At 48.1% G+C, this 14,438-nt stretch overlaps 1 protein-coding gene across 1 annotated transcript in view; it reads right to left on the bottom strand.

The window, feature by feature from the left end:
- The window catches only part of LOC147737550 (uncharacterized), a 173,145-nt gene that overhangs the window by 39,691 nt on the left and 119,016 nt on the right, over positions 1–14,438 (bottom strand). Inside the window, exon 7 of the mRNA XM_086924455.1 lies at positions 12,476–12,586. Coding sequence (XP_086780581.1) covers positions 12,476–12,586 — 111 coding nt within the window. The remainder of the gene's footprint in view (positions 1–12,475; positions 12,587–14,438) is intronic.

The raw sequence follows: 14,438 nt of genomic DNA on the forward strand, positions 1-14,438 counted from the left end.
ATGCGCCATATGTTGGCTGCCTGCGCTGCCACCCGTTTCCCCGATGCCTCAAGCTCTTTAGACTCTTTGTCCGGGGGAGGAGCTTCACCAGTTGTTTGTGAGTTCGCCCTCTTGCGTGCATTAGAGACCACCAAAGAGTCCAGAGGCAACTGGCCCCGAATGAAAGTCGGGTCCCCAGGTGCCGGCCTGTATTTATTTTCAATTCTAGGGTTCACCACTCGTGCCCTAGTAGTGTCTTTGAAAATGTCAGTGGCATGCTTCAGCACTCCTTTAAGCATTGGAAGTGTCTTTACAGTCTTTTCGGCAGTAGAGAAAGTGTTGAATAGGAAGTCCACGTCCACAGGGTCAGCATGCATTTCTACCTTGTGGTTTGCAGCTGCCCTTTCAATTAAGGCAATGAATGCCGCAGAATCTTCTGTTGGAGAAGTTTTTGCTCCATATGCTTGTGGGTCAGGGATAGGTTGGTGGTCCCCCTGATCCCCTGAGGGCAACCATGAGTCCTGTTGTTCATCAGGGTCTGTGGCCTCTGGGAAGGTATACTGTTCCTCCTGGTCACCTTCATCACCATCCGAACATGTGGGTGAAGGCGTTGGACTTCTGGCTGGTTGCGGATAAATGTGCTCCACCAGTTGAGGAGACCCAGGTGCTGGTCTCTTCTTCTTTAGAGGGATTACAAACGGCTCCAGAGGCTGTGAAGTAATCTTTCTCTTCTTGAGCGTCAATTTGCCAGTGTCGGTGTCGATAACGTGTTCCGACTCCTCATCCAATAAGGGCTGTCGACCAGCGCTGCCACTTAGTTGAGTGTGACTTCCCCCATCCGAGTCCCTCGGCACCGATCGAGGCGCAAAGGCCTTTGGTGTCACCTTTGGTGGTAAGGTAAAGTGGATCGGCATCGAGGTTTTCTTCGGCGCGACAACCGGGCAGGTACCGAGGATGTCTTCGTGGCCGACGCGGATTCCTTCTCCCAAATTCGTTTGAGGGAGTCTGCAACCTGCTTCGTAAAAGAAGCGGACGGCTTCGTCGAACCGACCGTCGACTTCGATCCACCCCCAGGAGAAGACTGGAGCGAGGACGACTTCTGTTTGGCTGCTGGAGTCGCCGAAGCGCCGTCGGCTGAGCTTCCGCCACCTTTCACGGCCCCATGCGTCGACGCCGATGTTTTCGGATCGACCGACTTTCCATGTGGCGTCGTGACTCCCGGCTTCGGTACGTTGCCCTTCGATGATTTGGCATCGACTGCCGGTTTCTCCGCTGACGCGGTGGGCTTGACCTTAGTCGGTTCCGTGGCCGACCGTGGCGTCGAGCCGATCACCTTACTCGACAGCTGGGCGACCTTCTTCGAGCCCGGCTGCTCGACCACCTTCGGCCCCTTAGCCTTATCGACAGTCTTCTTCAGCTACAAGGCCTCCGAAGATGACGTCGGCAATGACGTCGCAGACTGTTTCGGTTTCGATGGGGTGTCGCCCATCTTAGGTCTGGTCGATCCCGAAGGTTTCACTTTCGGTTTCGATTTCAGTAATGGCGGCTCCGTGGAGGTGTCCATAGCCGGGCCGATAGGCGGGGCCGAGGATCGAGGTGTATGGTCGTGGGTAAGGCCTAGTGGCGATCCCGTGACCTGAGCCTTTGTAAAAATCGGTACGGGGCACAGCTCATTCTCCGAGCTATCTTCCATGGCCCCAAAGGGTTCTTCGTCGTCTTCTACCTCCTCGATGCCTTCTTCGAGGTCTGGGTCCTCGCCCGCTTCTCCATAGTCGGTCTCGACCTCCGCCGATGCTGGCGAAATCTGCAGGTGAAGCTCTTGCTCGTCTGCTTCGGGGTTGTCGAAGATGTCCGCCGGAGCCGATCGCTGGGCCTCGAGGCGCGTCACGCGCCGAAGCTTGATCGTCTTCTGCGACCGGAATCTCGAACAGGCCATGCAGTTGGCCTCGTCATGGTCCGGCGACAGGCACTTGTTGCACACTGGGTGCACGTCGATGTGTGGGTACTTCGAACCATACACGGGGCAGTACTTGAACGGACTCCGTTCCATCGTAGTATCGTCAGGGTCTTGCTGCTTCGACAGGGCCTCGATGATCGAAGAGTCACTCGACTCCAACGAAATCCGACTCGACGAGATGGAATGAACATGAGACCGAACGCGAACAATACCGACGAAGCGAGTAAAGCCTTTTGGCCTTAAGAAAGTTGGTTTATGGATTCCGAACTGGAGACGTCGAAATCACATCCGAACCCAATGGCGGAAAAAACAATCTGGGGATGGAGTCGATGCCCATGCGCACTGTAGTCCAGGGGAGGAGCCACCTATCTCGTGATACTTCGAAGACTCTTCCAGGACAACAAGGTGCAATCATCCGGACCCAACAATAGGCGGCGATCTATGCACTAGATGTGAATTTAGCAGCCCACATGCCTCGAACCTAAGCTTTTGTCATAGCTGCTTTCAGCTGAAGATTAGCCACAAATAGGAGCTGTGATTGGTAGAAAACCTATTTAGAGCGCTGCCCAATGTCATTCAGCTGCATAGGGAGCCCAAACAGAAAACAGAGCCTGGTATTTGGTGGAGATCCCACCGAAGTCGCCATAGAGCATTTCAATTGAAAAGGTAACAGTAGGCTGAGGCTGGCGACTGGTAGAAATCACACTGATGAAGTAGCCTTAGCTAGATGCCTGTTGTGAGGTAGCCCAAGCCTTCCTACTACGAAGAAGCTCAAAAACAAAAGGGAGAATTCTGACATAAAATCTTATTTTATGGCTGCGGTGCAGGGGAAAAAGGGCAGGTCCAGCAGCTCCACACTGTGCCCCAAGCTCTGGTGGAGCAATCCTTAGGCTGAGGCAGGTATTACAGGCTTGAGGGGCCAGCTGTGTTAGCAGCCATGTTGTCCAGGTGACTTGACTCAGAGGAAATAACAAGCTAAGAGGTGGGTCACTATAGTGCCCGGCCCATTACGCTCACCCTTCCACACCAGAGTTGGGAGGGCCTGGAATCACACCCTCCTCCCGCCAGGCTTTCCATAACCCTCACGCTCACTTTTATCAGATTTCCACTATGGGCTCCCGGGCTGCAGTGAGGTGCGGAGAGAAGCAGCCTACTCAGCAGAACCTTTACGATGCAGTGGTGGCAAAAGGCCACCCAGCAGATGGCTTCACAGGATCGCCGCAGTCGAGGCAAGATCACTCAGGAGGTGGCCCGCACAAGATTGCTGCAGTCGAAGCGAGGGCACATGTTCGCCCGACCCCGCCCAGCAGCACACGGTGCAGCAGCGTCCAGAGGGCCGGGAGCCGCACTCTCCCCCCGAGCCCCACACCCCGGGGCTCCCCATCTGCATGAGGCATGCCCAGAAGCAGACCGCACTGAGGTGCGCAATGCAGCACAAGATGTGGCGCCGATGTCCCCAATGAACCACCTAGGTGCTACCCAGTGCGAGGCAGGGGTTGCTCGTGAGGTAGGCTGAGCAGGTGGAGTGGGTTGCATGTCCTGGTAGGCTTTGCAGCTTCTTTTTCTGTCCTCGATCCGGCTGGGGGAGCTAGATTCCGATTGCGTTTGCCCCTATGTTTATCCCCCGTTCTCCTGAGTGGGGGGGTGATGGCTGGGCTTTCGACAGGATTTGCGCCAATGGCGATACCTAGCATTGGGAGCCTCCAGACGGAGCTCCCTACCAGTTGGCCATCTTGGAGCAAAAAAACCATGTCGACCCATACCAATAACGAGAGAGTCCGTTGGTTTCTCACAACGCATCCACCACAGCTTTTAATCCTTGTCTACGGATGCCATTATTAAAGTACACCACACTGGTGGGTAATTAAAAAAAAAATGTTAATTCACCTCTTTTTCACATTTAAGATAATGAACCCCCCCCTAAAAAAGCCGCTAAACTGTAACTAGGCGACAAAGGCACACTCTTGATGCGCTAGGTATCCCGAATGATGACACAAGCCACCAACCAGGCTGGTGGGTAAGGAGTCTTTTAAAAAAAACTAAACACGCTTTTTCACACCTAGCTTGAGGAGCATCTCAAAAGAACTAATAAGGAACTTGGTAGAAGTTAACTACTAACGTATTAGCTTTAGGTTAGTTTGTGCGCTCGCAGAGATTGCATTGCATTCCAACAGTTGTAAAAGGCAACTCAACGTAATGCTGGACTGAGGAGCAGATAATGGCTTATTAAGGCCCCAAATAATAGGTGCATGCCAGCAATACATATATTAAAAGGCATGGATGCAGAGGATGCTGTTGTTATCATCCTGAACCTGGAGCCTTTTGTTTCCATGGCAGTCATGAGCTTCACTGTCAGACAGTAGGTTATCAGGCGGTTTAGTCTCCCTTTCTGATACCTTGACTTATTCTAAGTAGATGGTTCAGTCCAGAAGCAATTCAGTTATCATAATCTGTTAAATGCCCTGAGCAGCTCACTGGATCCCTTACTTGGTTCACCCATCTTAAATGTCATCCTAATATTACACTTCTCCTCTCCACGTCAGCGGAGTGTCTCCGCAGCGCACCTGATCTCCGTGAGTGGCAACAGGCTCATCCTTCTCAAGAGTCAACACATCTGACCTTTTACTAAGGATGTTGAGTTATACTCATGGTGCACGGGCCAGGTTCTTAAGAGACCAGCCCCAAACGATCACCTTCAACAGAGGTGTGTACTCAATCACAACGTCCGTAAGAGATGACGGGCATCTTCGGACGTCGTCAATTCCCTGGGATTTGAAAATTGGTATCTGATAGTTCATTACGTGAAGTACTGCAGTATGAGCAGAGTTGTAATGTCGCTTTCAGGAGATAGAAATTAACAGTCCATTTCACTCCATATCTCGTTATAGATTACGGCTTCCTTTTAAGTCATTAGCAGCTATCTTGGAATTAAAATGACCCCTAGTTGAACAGCATCTAAAAGACTCCATCGCGTGCACGTCTTTGTTTTAGTGACCGATGACCCGTCTCCCTCATACACTAGAGTCTGCTGAGTGCAGGTTTATATATAAGTGTTCCTTCAGGTCCAGTCTGAGCGAGGGACACAGGCCTCGTGCTCCTTCTCTCAGCTCTGCAGGGCCTGTGAGATAGACCTTTCTCTTCAGTGGGCCAAGAAGGATCTGGTAGGACCTTCACCTTAGCACACATCCACTCTGCAGGTGACACGCATCTCTCACCTGTGCCGGGACTGCCGCCTTGCTCCTTCACAGATGTAATTTGCGTATCCTCCATAACATCGTTTCCCATGAATAACACATCAGAATCCGCAGTCATGTGACCTGTCAAAGTAAGACAACAGCCGGGCTTCACACTTGTGTGTGTAAGATCACATGGAATAATTTGAGGCTCTAAATCCATCAACTCATCTGCACAAAATAATTGATCATTATTCTTATTTTAAATTGATTATATTACACAGATATGTGTTCACTAGATAAGTCAATGATATATACCCAATAAATACTTCGTATGTGAAAACAAACATATGGGTTGGTTCCGCCTTTAGCCGTTTTGCTGCTAAGAATATTCTCCCCTGTGGTAAGTCCTTTCATTTATGTTTCTGGAACTTCACACTTAAGCCTTCCAAACATTCCCCCCTGCAATAAGGGACATCAACAAAAGGTTTGAAGTGCAAGATGACTAACTTCCCAGCATTCAGGTACAACCAACGGTATAAAAAATAATACCACAGTATGTTAACTTCTCCAGGGGATGGTCCATTTTCCCTTTTTATGTGCTTTCCACCTACTTGCAATTTATGGTGGAGAAAGATGTGAAGGCCATGGGTGAACCCGGAAAGCTATACATTTCTGAAGACTAGACATTACAAATTCAGCAACAGGTATTTTTTTTATTAAATTAAAAAATAATGGAAAAAATAGAAATAGCTCACGTTTTCATCTGTAATTGTAGACCTCAATTGCAAATTTACAAAAGCAATACATGGTTTCGTCCGTTAGACCCTTCTCATTGTAGGTTTTTTAGTGTTTGTTGGTTGTCCACAACATTTGAGCTGCAGCTTATAATGATATTTCACTGTGTACCCACCAGGCTTCAATTCATACTGGGAAATTAATTGATGAAAAATGAGTGGCATCTATGCATTTTTTAAATGTGTCCCAGATACTAATTCTAGGGATGGTGGTTACTCGGAGAAGCCTGAGCTTAGGTTGCCCACACCATCATGTGATTCAGAGGGTATTTTGCAAAACGTGATCTTTCTTGCACACTCACCCACATTTGGAAGCCAATAATGGAGAGACATTGAATTCATAATGTTGGACTTGGCCCTTCTAGCAGGTTCACCCCTAAACTTTTTGCTTTTGATATGTGACTTGGTGTTAGTGATTTTTGGTTTCTGCGTATTTTACCACTGTGTCCCAGGGTAAAGTGCGTGCGTGTGGTAAGGTTGGCCTGCCCTACCATAGGAATGCATGGGGAATGTATGTGTCCCTGGTAGTTCCTGATGCGTGGGGAGTGTAGGGGCGAGTTTGGTATGTGCGAACTCGTGAGAGTGAATGCTGCGCTATTATGTGTGCAGCGTTATTGTGTCTAGTGTGGAAGTGCCACTTCTAGAAGTTGGCATGTCTGTGTAATTTATGTGAATTGGCTGTCTGGCTTGTGATTGGCTGGAGCTGGCTGGTGTGCCAGGCTCCAGGAGTCAGGCTGGGTCTGCCCCGGTGGTGAATGGAGAGATCTGCATGATTGATGTGAGGGAGGAGTGTACCTGGGACCTGAATAGGGCTGGGCTTTCCCCACACAATGCTGGCTCCGCCCCCTGTGGTGTGCCTGATGACCCTAGCCTGTCCTGTGAATGGGGAGAGGGGCTGAGCAACAGAGTGCTCCAGAACCAGCTGTGTCTGGTTTTTCCCCCACCCTGCACCCTAGAGACAAAGGGATTTTGTGTATAAAAAGAGGCTGTGACCTCATGTTAAATGTTCTTGTTTCCTGACTTGAATCTACCAGGGGCGTGCTGCTGCTGGGGCCCGGGGGAAGGCTTGCCTCCCTGGGCCCTGCCCAGCCCCTGGATACCTGGAGTTCCTGCTTGGATTCTAATAGGAGGGGGCTTGCTGCTAGTGGGGCCCAGGAGGGACCGCCATGGAGGCTGTCTCCTTGCTGGAGTGCCCTGTATGCTGGCCCCTGGGCCCTACATTGCCCTCCCTGATGCCCTAAACTAGCTTTGCTCTGTTTTGTCCTTTGGGGCTGGGTGCCAGTCCCTTTAGAGCCAGGGACGCTTTATAGCCATTTTGCCCGCTTATTTAAGGGCCCCCGAGTGTGCAGGTGCCCACCCTGCGTCTTCACTTTTATTTTATTCTTATTTACGGGTGCCCACCCAGTTTATGTGCACCTTAGCGGGTGCCCACCCCGCTCCTACGTTTATTTTGTTCACCGAGGAAGCCTACCCCCCATTTGTGCCCCAAGTTTCACCGCCGCGGCACCGGGAAGGAAAATGCCGCCAAAACCGGAAGTCAGGCGTCCGGGCGCCTGGAGCGGGGCGGAACTTCCACTTGCTTCCAGAAAGTCCCGCCCGCCGCCGCACTGTAATTGGTCACCAGCCCCACGGCCCCTGCTTGCCGAGAAGAAGCAGGAAGTGGCGCGAGTGTGGCGGGGCTCCGATGACCAGGAGGGAGCCCCGGAGAATGCAGTGTCCCGGAGCCTTGCGGCTCCACCCTAAGTCCCGGTCCCAAGATTGGGGACAGGGTGAAGACTGGCGCAGAAGTAAGACGGAGCTCCCGTAGGGAGGGAGAGCCCCGCAAGCGCCAACCGTCGACGTCCAAGCCCCGGGTCCCAGGAGGGGGCCCGCGTGGAGCGGGGAAGTGGCGCCCGAGGCCGCCATAGCAGTGCGGGGCTCCCGTGATGGAGGAGAGAGCCCCGCGTCGTGCTAATCCAGACTGCCCCAGAGCCTCCCTTCTGCCGCTACGGAGTCCCGGTAAGAGGGGAGGGGGCTCTGTGCAGACGATGGTTGGTGTCGGATCCAGGCACAATAGTATGCTTGCAGTCAGAGCGACCCCGTCTTGCAGCGTGCCGCTCCAACGTTGGGGGCGAGTTCTTTTGTCTATGGGCCCCACAGTGCTTGGGGGGCCTCATTTGTCCCACAGAGCCCCGTGGGGGCTTCCACGCTTTTGGCCCCATGACTCTTAGAGCCTAGATAACTCCAACGCTTCCTATTATTTCTCGGAGCCCAGATGGCTCCAACGTTGGGCACATAGTTATTTCAGGGGCCAGAGTGCTCCAAGGAACATTCTTTATTTTCAGAGCCAGAGGGCTCCAACGATGAGCATGTTTGGTGTCAGAGCCTAGAGGGCTCCCCATGTTTGGCGCAGTTTTGTTTCTAAGGGCTAGTGAGGGCCCATGCCGCAGTTTTGATCCTACATCTGCCCAGCAAGTAGTGGGCAGCTGCACTGTTTAGGTTCTTTTCTTTCTAGGGGACTTGTTCCTTGGACTCAGGAGTGACTCCTTCATCCCTACCTTGGCCTTCCCCAGCTGCGCAGCACTTAGTGCCAGCTGCAGCGTTTAGGCCCTGTTCTTATCCTCAGCTGCCCAGCAAGTAGTGGGCAGCTGCTACGTTTAGGGTTTGGCGGAGTGGCGCAACCTGGACCCTGATGTGATTTATGTGCTACATGTGAATTATGCGGTAATGCTTTGGGTGTTAGGAAATGTACTGTGTGTAGTATGTTTTGCGCACCCTGTGTTCTGGCCTATACCTCTGAATGTGTCTTCATGCATAATGTTTAAAGCTTCTTGCCTATACCTCTGAATGTGTGTTTATGCATCATGTGTGAAGCTTCTGGCCTATATCTCTGAATGTGTCTTCATGCATCATGTGTAAAACCTCTGGCCTATACCTCTGAATGTGTTTTTATGCATCATGTGTGAAGCTTCTCGCCTATACCTCTGAATGTGTCTTCATGCATCATGTGTAAAACTTCTGGCCTATACCTCTGAATGTGTTTTCATGCATCATGTGCCAATATACTTGCCTATACCTCTGAATGTGTTTTTATGCATCATGTGTGAAGCTTCTGGCCTATACCTCTGAATGTGTTTTTATGCATCATGTGTGAAGCTTCTGGCCTATACCTCTGAATGTGTCTTCATGCATCATGTGTAAAACATCTGGCCTATACCTCTGAATGTGTTTTCATGCATCATGTGCCAAGCTACTTGCCTATACCTCTAAATGTGTTTTTATGCATCATGTGTGAAGCTTCTGGCCTATACCTCTGAATATGTTTTTATGCATCATGTGTGAAGCTTCTGGCTTATACCTCTGAATGTGTGTTCATGCATCATGTGCCAAGCTGCTTGGCTATACCTCTGAATGTGTCTTCATGCATCATGTGCCAAGCTGCTTGCCTATACCTCTGAATGTGTTTTTATGCATCATGTGTAAAGCTTCTTGCCCACACCTCTGAATGTGTTTTTATGCATCATGTGTAAAGCTTCTTGCCCACACCTCTGAATGTATGTTTATGCTTAGGAGGTTGGGTTTCCTAGTATAGTTATGCTAGTGAGTCCATGGTTCCCTGCGTGATATTTGTCTAAGGTGTTTAGGATTGGTAGGTGGTACTTACCTTTTACCAGTGGTTACTGGTTGTGTGCTACAATTGTTATTTGGTGCTACAGTTATTATATGTGCTAAGTGTTATTCCTACAAAGTGCTATTTCTACCAAGTGCTAGTTCTGAAAGTGCTTATTCCTGACAGTGGTCCGTGTGGCCCTGTCCCATGTACATAATCCCCTGTAAGTTCTGCATGTGCATGTTGGCACATTGTAAAGTGTGCGTTTCTTATCTAATGTGTTTGGTATAATATAAAGGCTATTTTTATATATAACCTTGTGTGGAGTTTCCTTTGTGGTGGGCCTTGGATGTTGTTGCTGGTCGGTGGGTGTGCAAATACTTAACCTACATTGCCTCCGGGATAAGCCTTACTGCTCGTGTCACATTATCTAGAGGGTGAGCAGGGGTTATCTTGGCGTGTAACTCCTTGCCCTTACTAGAGTGGTGGTTTCTGCCTGGCTTTTGCGCCAGCCTTAGCCAACCGGGAATCGCCATTTCTAACACATAATAACAATTGTTGCACTATTCTGTGTGCCACACTTCTCCTGATAAACAAGGTACCTCACTTCACTTGTGAGGCATGGCTTGCGAACACGAATGAAACACAAAAGTCCCCAAAAAACAAAGTGGAGACATCAACATTTTTGGTGATAAAGGTAGCTGTGTTATTTGGGCCCAGTCTCGGCCACCACCAAGGAAAATGTAAAGATTCATGCGTCCAAGGTGAGTTAAATAGTAGATTATTAAAGAGGCAAAGCATTGTCGAGTGTTGTCAGTGCCTCATACAAAAGATCCCCTTAACCTCTCCGCAATTCAGATCCACTACCCTTCCAAATACCAACAAAGGGCACGTGCCACTTACAAACACAGCACATCTTCCTCCTTTAAAACCTGGCAAAATGTACCAAAATAAATAAATAAACCAATAAGTTATAACCCTAAAACAATAAATGCAAAATACACATAACAATTATAAATATAATGTGTTCCTTGAGCAAGGAGCAGAATGCAATATAATGCCAGCAACTGCATGGCAGTCCTCTCCGTTAAATCATAACTAAATCCTTACCTTGTTCTGGTTGCATACTGTCTCTTACCCACTTATTAGTGTGGGAAGATTGTGCAGGAACCATATCAGGGTTCTCCATACCGTTGCATGCAGGAGTGTCCCCTGGTTCACCCATCTCCACAACATTCTCATCACTCCCCTCTCTCCAACAACGCTCACGATTTACACTGTTGTCATCGCACTCAAGACCTACATTTTGCCCTCATCATTCCACAGCCAACCGTTCCTTATTTCCACATCACCTTCTCTTCCTTCCACACAAGAATTGTGTTGTCTCCGACCGCCGCCACGGCGGTTTCATGGCCGCCACTGCGCTGGATATCCCTACCACAACCCCATTTTGATATTCCCAGCTAGAGAAGTGAATCAAATTGTTTTTTTCTACTAGCCAGGGAATTTTTAAATACTTTAATTTCTTTCACATAATTTTTCTCACCCCCTACCACTCACTCTTTCTACACATCACACATAGCCTGACTCATTAACAACAAGTGCTCCCGCGTAATTCGTAGGTTGTAGCACGCCCTGCCCCGTAGAGGGACGGGAAGACCCCTATGATGAAGCACGACACTATGGGATTCATAGTGTGTGAGGGGTATTTTAAAAACACATAGTTCTTTCTTGTCAACCACACGAATCAGCAATATACACTGTATTCACTGTGTTTCTATGTATGTATACATACACACACACAAACACATATATTTATTGAGCCAGCAGTATCGACTGGCATTGAATCAATTATCCATTATCCATTATCCATTATCCAAGATGGTGCCCTGGTTGCTTGTGTGATGGACACATAGTATGTTTCAAATGTTTTACATTGGTGTAAATATATATGGTGACGTATTGTTTGCCAATGTCACGCATGACCAAGGCCATAGTGCCAACCGCATCACCAAATTGGATAGTGAATGGGCACTAATAAATTAACTGAGCAGCTTGGAGTGAGCGCTGTTGTTGTCCAAGGAGCTTTGTGCATGTATTTATGATCACTGGGAAAAAAACCACAGTTAAAAGGTAAGTTGCCTTTGAGGCTCAAACGCAGAAAACACTGGAATTCCCAGTTATGTTTAAGAATGCACACAACACGTCAAAATTCACTTATTATGGGTAAACAAATAAAACCATATGTAAACAAATAAAACCATACCTCAAAGGCGTCACTGTCATCATGAACAACCCTCCTGGAGAGTATCCATGTGAGGATGGACAAAGCAGGAAATCTCATCTCTTCAAACTAGAACGCGTCAACTGCTTCTTTGTAGCAGCGACCTTCACCTATAGCTGAAGGAGGGGTGAGCAGCACTGATCCGCGAGGGCTAAATCCATGCCAGATTTCCCTAATATCCTCATTAGGATTTTCAAATTTGGGTTAGGTCTGGCCTAGGCAGACCAACATTGGACACCTCGATCTAGTACAGCCCCTAAGCACCTAGGCAGATTATAAAGAGTTGTAACGCCTGCTTTTAAACAGAAACATTATCCACCAATTGCTTTCACATTGCAGCGCTCTGAACTATCAGGGTGCACACACATCACTTCTGCACAAACCACTGATGCCACATCCAGGAGACTGGAACATGTCTCCAATTGTAAACCCACCTGCTATCTGTTGGAATTATAAACGGGCCCCTGCTCCTCTGTCACTTAACTAAACCTCTCATATATTGTAGCACTGGTACTAACAAGAGGGTCGTTCCTAAAGGCTGACGTGTGAGAATCAGAACAAGTCACCTTAAAAAAGTATGAGCTAAAAAGGGTAGTCCAATTGAACACCTTGGTTCACTATACAAGATTTAAAGCACTTCCCAATTATGTTCTGCACAGATTATTGAATCAATTCTAAATAGCACAATATCGGCACCTGAAGGACTGCACAGGCTTTCTCTTCTTCGATAGGCCTGGACAGCATTGGCCTGCATCTCTTCATCAGCATTAACACCAGCCGGTGCACCTCCACTGCCGACTACAAGCTCTGAAATGAGAAAACAGTTCTAAGCGTAGGCAAGTATTCCAGTTAGGCATAAACACCACGACTGCTCATCATGCGACAAAAACCCTTCTATGCGCTGGTTATACAATTGTTCTACGAGTAGGCGAACATCCCACAGACACATAAACACAAGCAGATTAAAGTGTGTGTGTTTGTGTGTCACTATCACAGTCCTAAACCCCTATACTGCAGACTATAAAACAAATCAATGTATGTGTGAATATCGCAGTCATAAACACCCTTAACTGCTGAATATAAAACAGAGCTAAGTGTGTGTGCGTGTGTGTGTATGCGTGTGTGTGTGTGTGTGAATATTGCAGTCTTAAACCCACTAACTGCTGATTATAAAACAGATCAAAGTGTGTGTGTGTTTGCGTCTGTGAATATTGCAGTCATTATGCCAATAACTGCTGATCATAAAAAAGAATACCGGTATATGTGAATTTCCCAGAGAGGCATAAACCCAATCACTGCGGATTATAATTATAACTAGGGCTCCCAATTTTCAGTTTGTACTCATTTTTACACATAAATATTGACAGAAAACCACCAAGTTTCCTATCTGTATTTTTAAATATGGGTAACATACAGAAAGAAAAATGCACCTGTCCTTGGCATGTAGTGCTGTAGATTCCCATGCTGGACATACTCCTGCCATTTAGTGTTTGGGTCAGATGTTGCAAGTTGTTTTTCTTCAATGAAAGATTTTGAGTCCTGAGGTTTCAGTAACTCCTCTGGCGCTAAATGCGCCACTCACCGACATGTCACTAACTCCATTGTTAATTTACTTTTCGCCCAGCAGGTGAGAGTATGTATGGAGTAGTGAGTATAGAAGTTAAGTGACCATGCAAGTAGAAAAGAAAGAAATTGAAATTAAAAGATATCTGCAGCACCCACTGTCTTCCGGGAAGGTGGGTGGGCACATGTGAATCTAAAGCACTACAAGCATCGAACAGATGCTTACTCGCTAAACACATATTCTATTCATTGCATGGGTGGCTGTAGAAACACATGCTGCGCAAAGACTGTATAGCAGTACACCCTTAAGCGGTGGCTAGACAGTGCTTGGTGCAAAGGTCTGAAACAATGTCTTGAGGACAGCTTGACCAACGCAAGCCTGCTACTTTGCCTGAACGTCCACAGTGTTTTGCAAATGTGTGCGGAGTGGACCACAGAGCAGCTCCACAATATCCGCATAGGGTATAATGCCCAAGAGCGCCATGGTAGCTCCCTGTTTGCGAGTGGAGTGTGGCCTGGGGCGGGAAGGTAGGGCGCTTTTAGTGTCAGCATAGCAGGTCTGGATGAATTTGACAACCCACCTGGCAATTACTGCCTTTGACATGGGATGGAATTATCAGGCTGGCAAAAACATACAAACAGCGACTTGGTCCTGACTGTGTAATACAAAAGAGCACGCTTAACGTCAAGTGTGTGGAGTGCCCTTTCAGCGACAGAGTCAGGTTGAGGGAAAACACTGGGAATAATATAGACAAATTAAGGTGGGAAGGGAAGACCACTTTGGACAAAACCTTACGATTGCTTCTAAGAACCACTTTGTCTTTATGGAGTTGGAAAAAATATTATTAAAGAACGAGGGCCTGCAACTCACTGACACACCTAAGTGACGTGATTGATATGAGGAAGGCAATATTCCAGGACAGGAACTGAAGGGGGCAAGGATGCAGTATCTCGAAAGGGAGTCCTGGGAGTTAAGTAAGGACAATTTTAAGGTTCCAAACCAGGACAAGAGAGCACCCGCAATGAAATTACATACTTAAGGCCCTCCATGAATGCTTTCATTGCAGGGATTTTGAAGAGGAAAGAATACTTTCTG

Source organism: Lissotriton vulgaris, chromosome 1_1 (genome assembly GCF_964263255.1).
Source record: "Lissotriton vulgaris chromosome 1_1, aLisVul1.2, whole genome shotgun sequence".
NCBI classification, from domain to species: Eukaryota; Metazoa; Chordata; class Amphibia; order Caudata; family Salamandridae; genus Lissotriton; species Lissotriton vulgaris.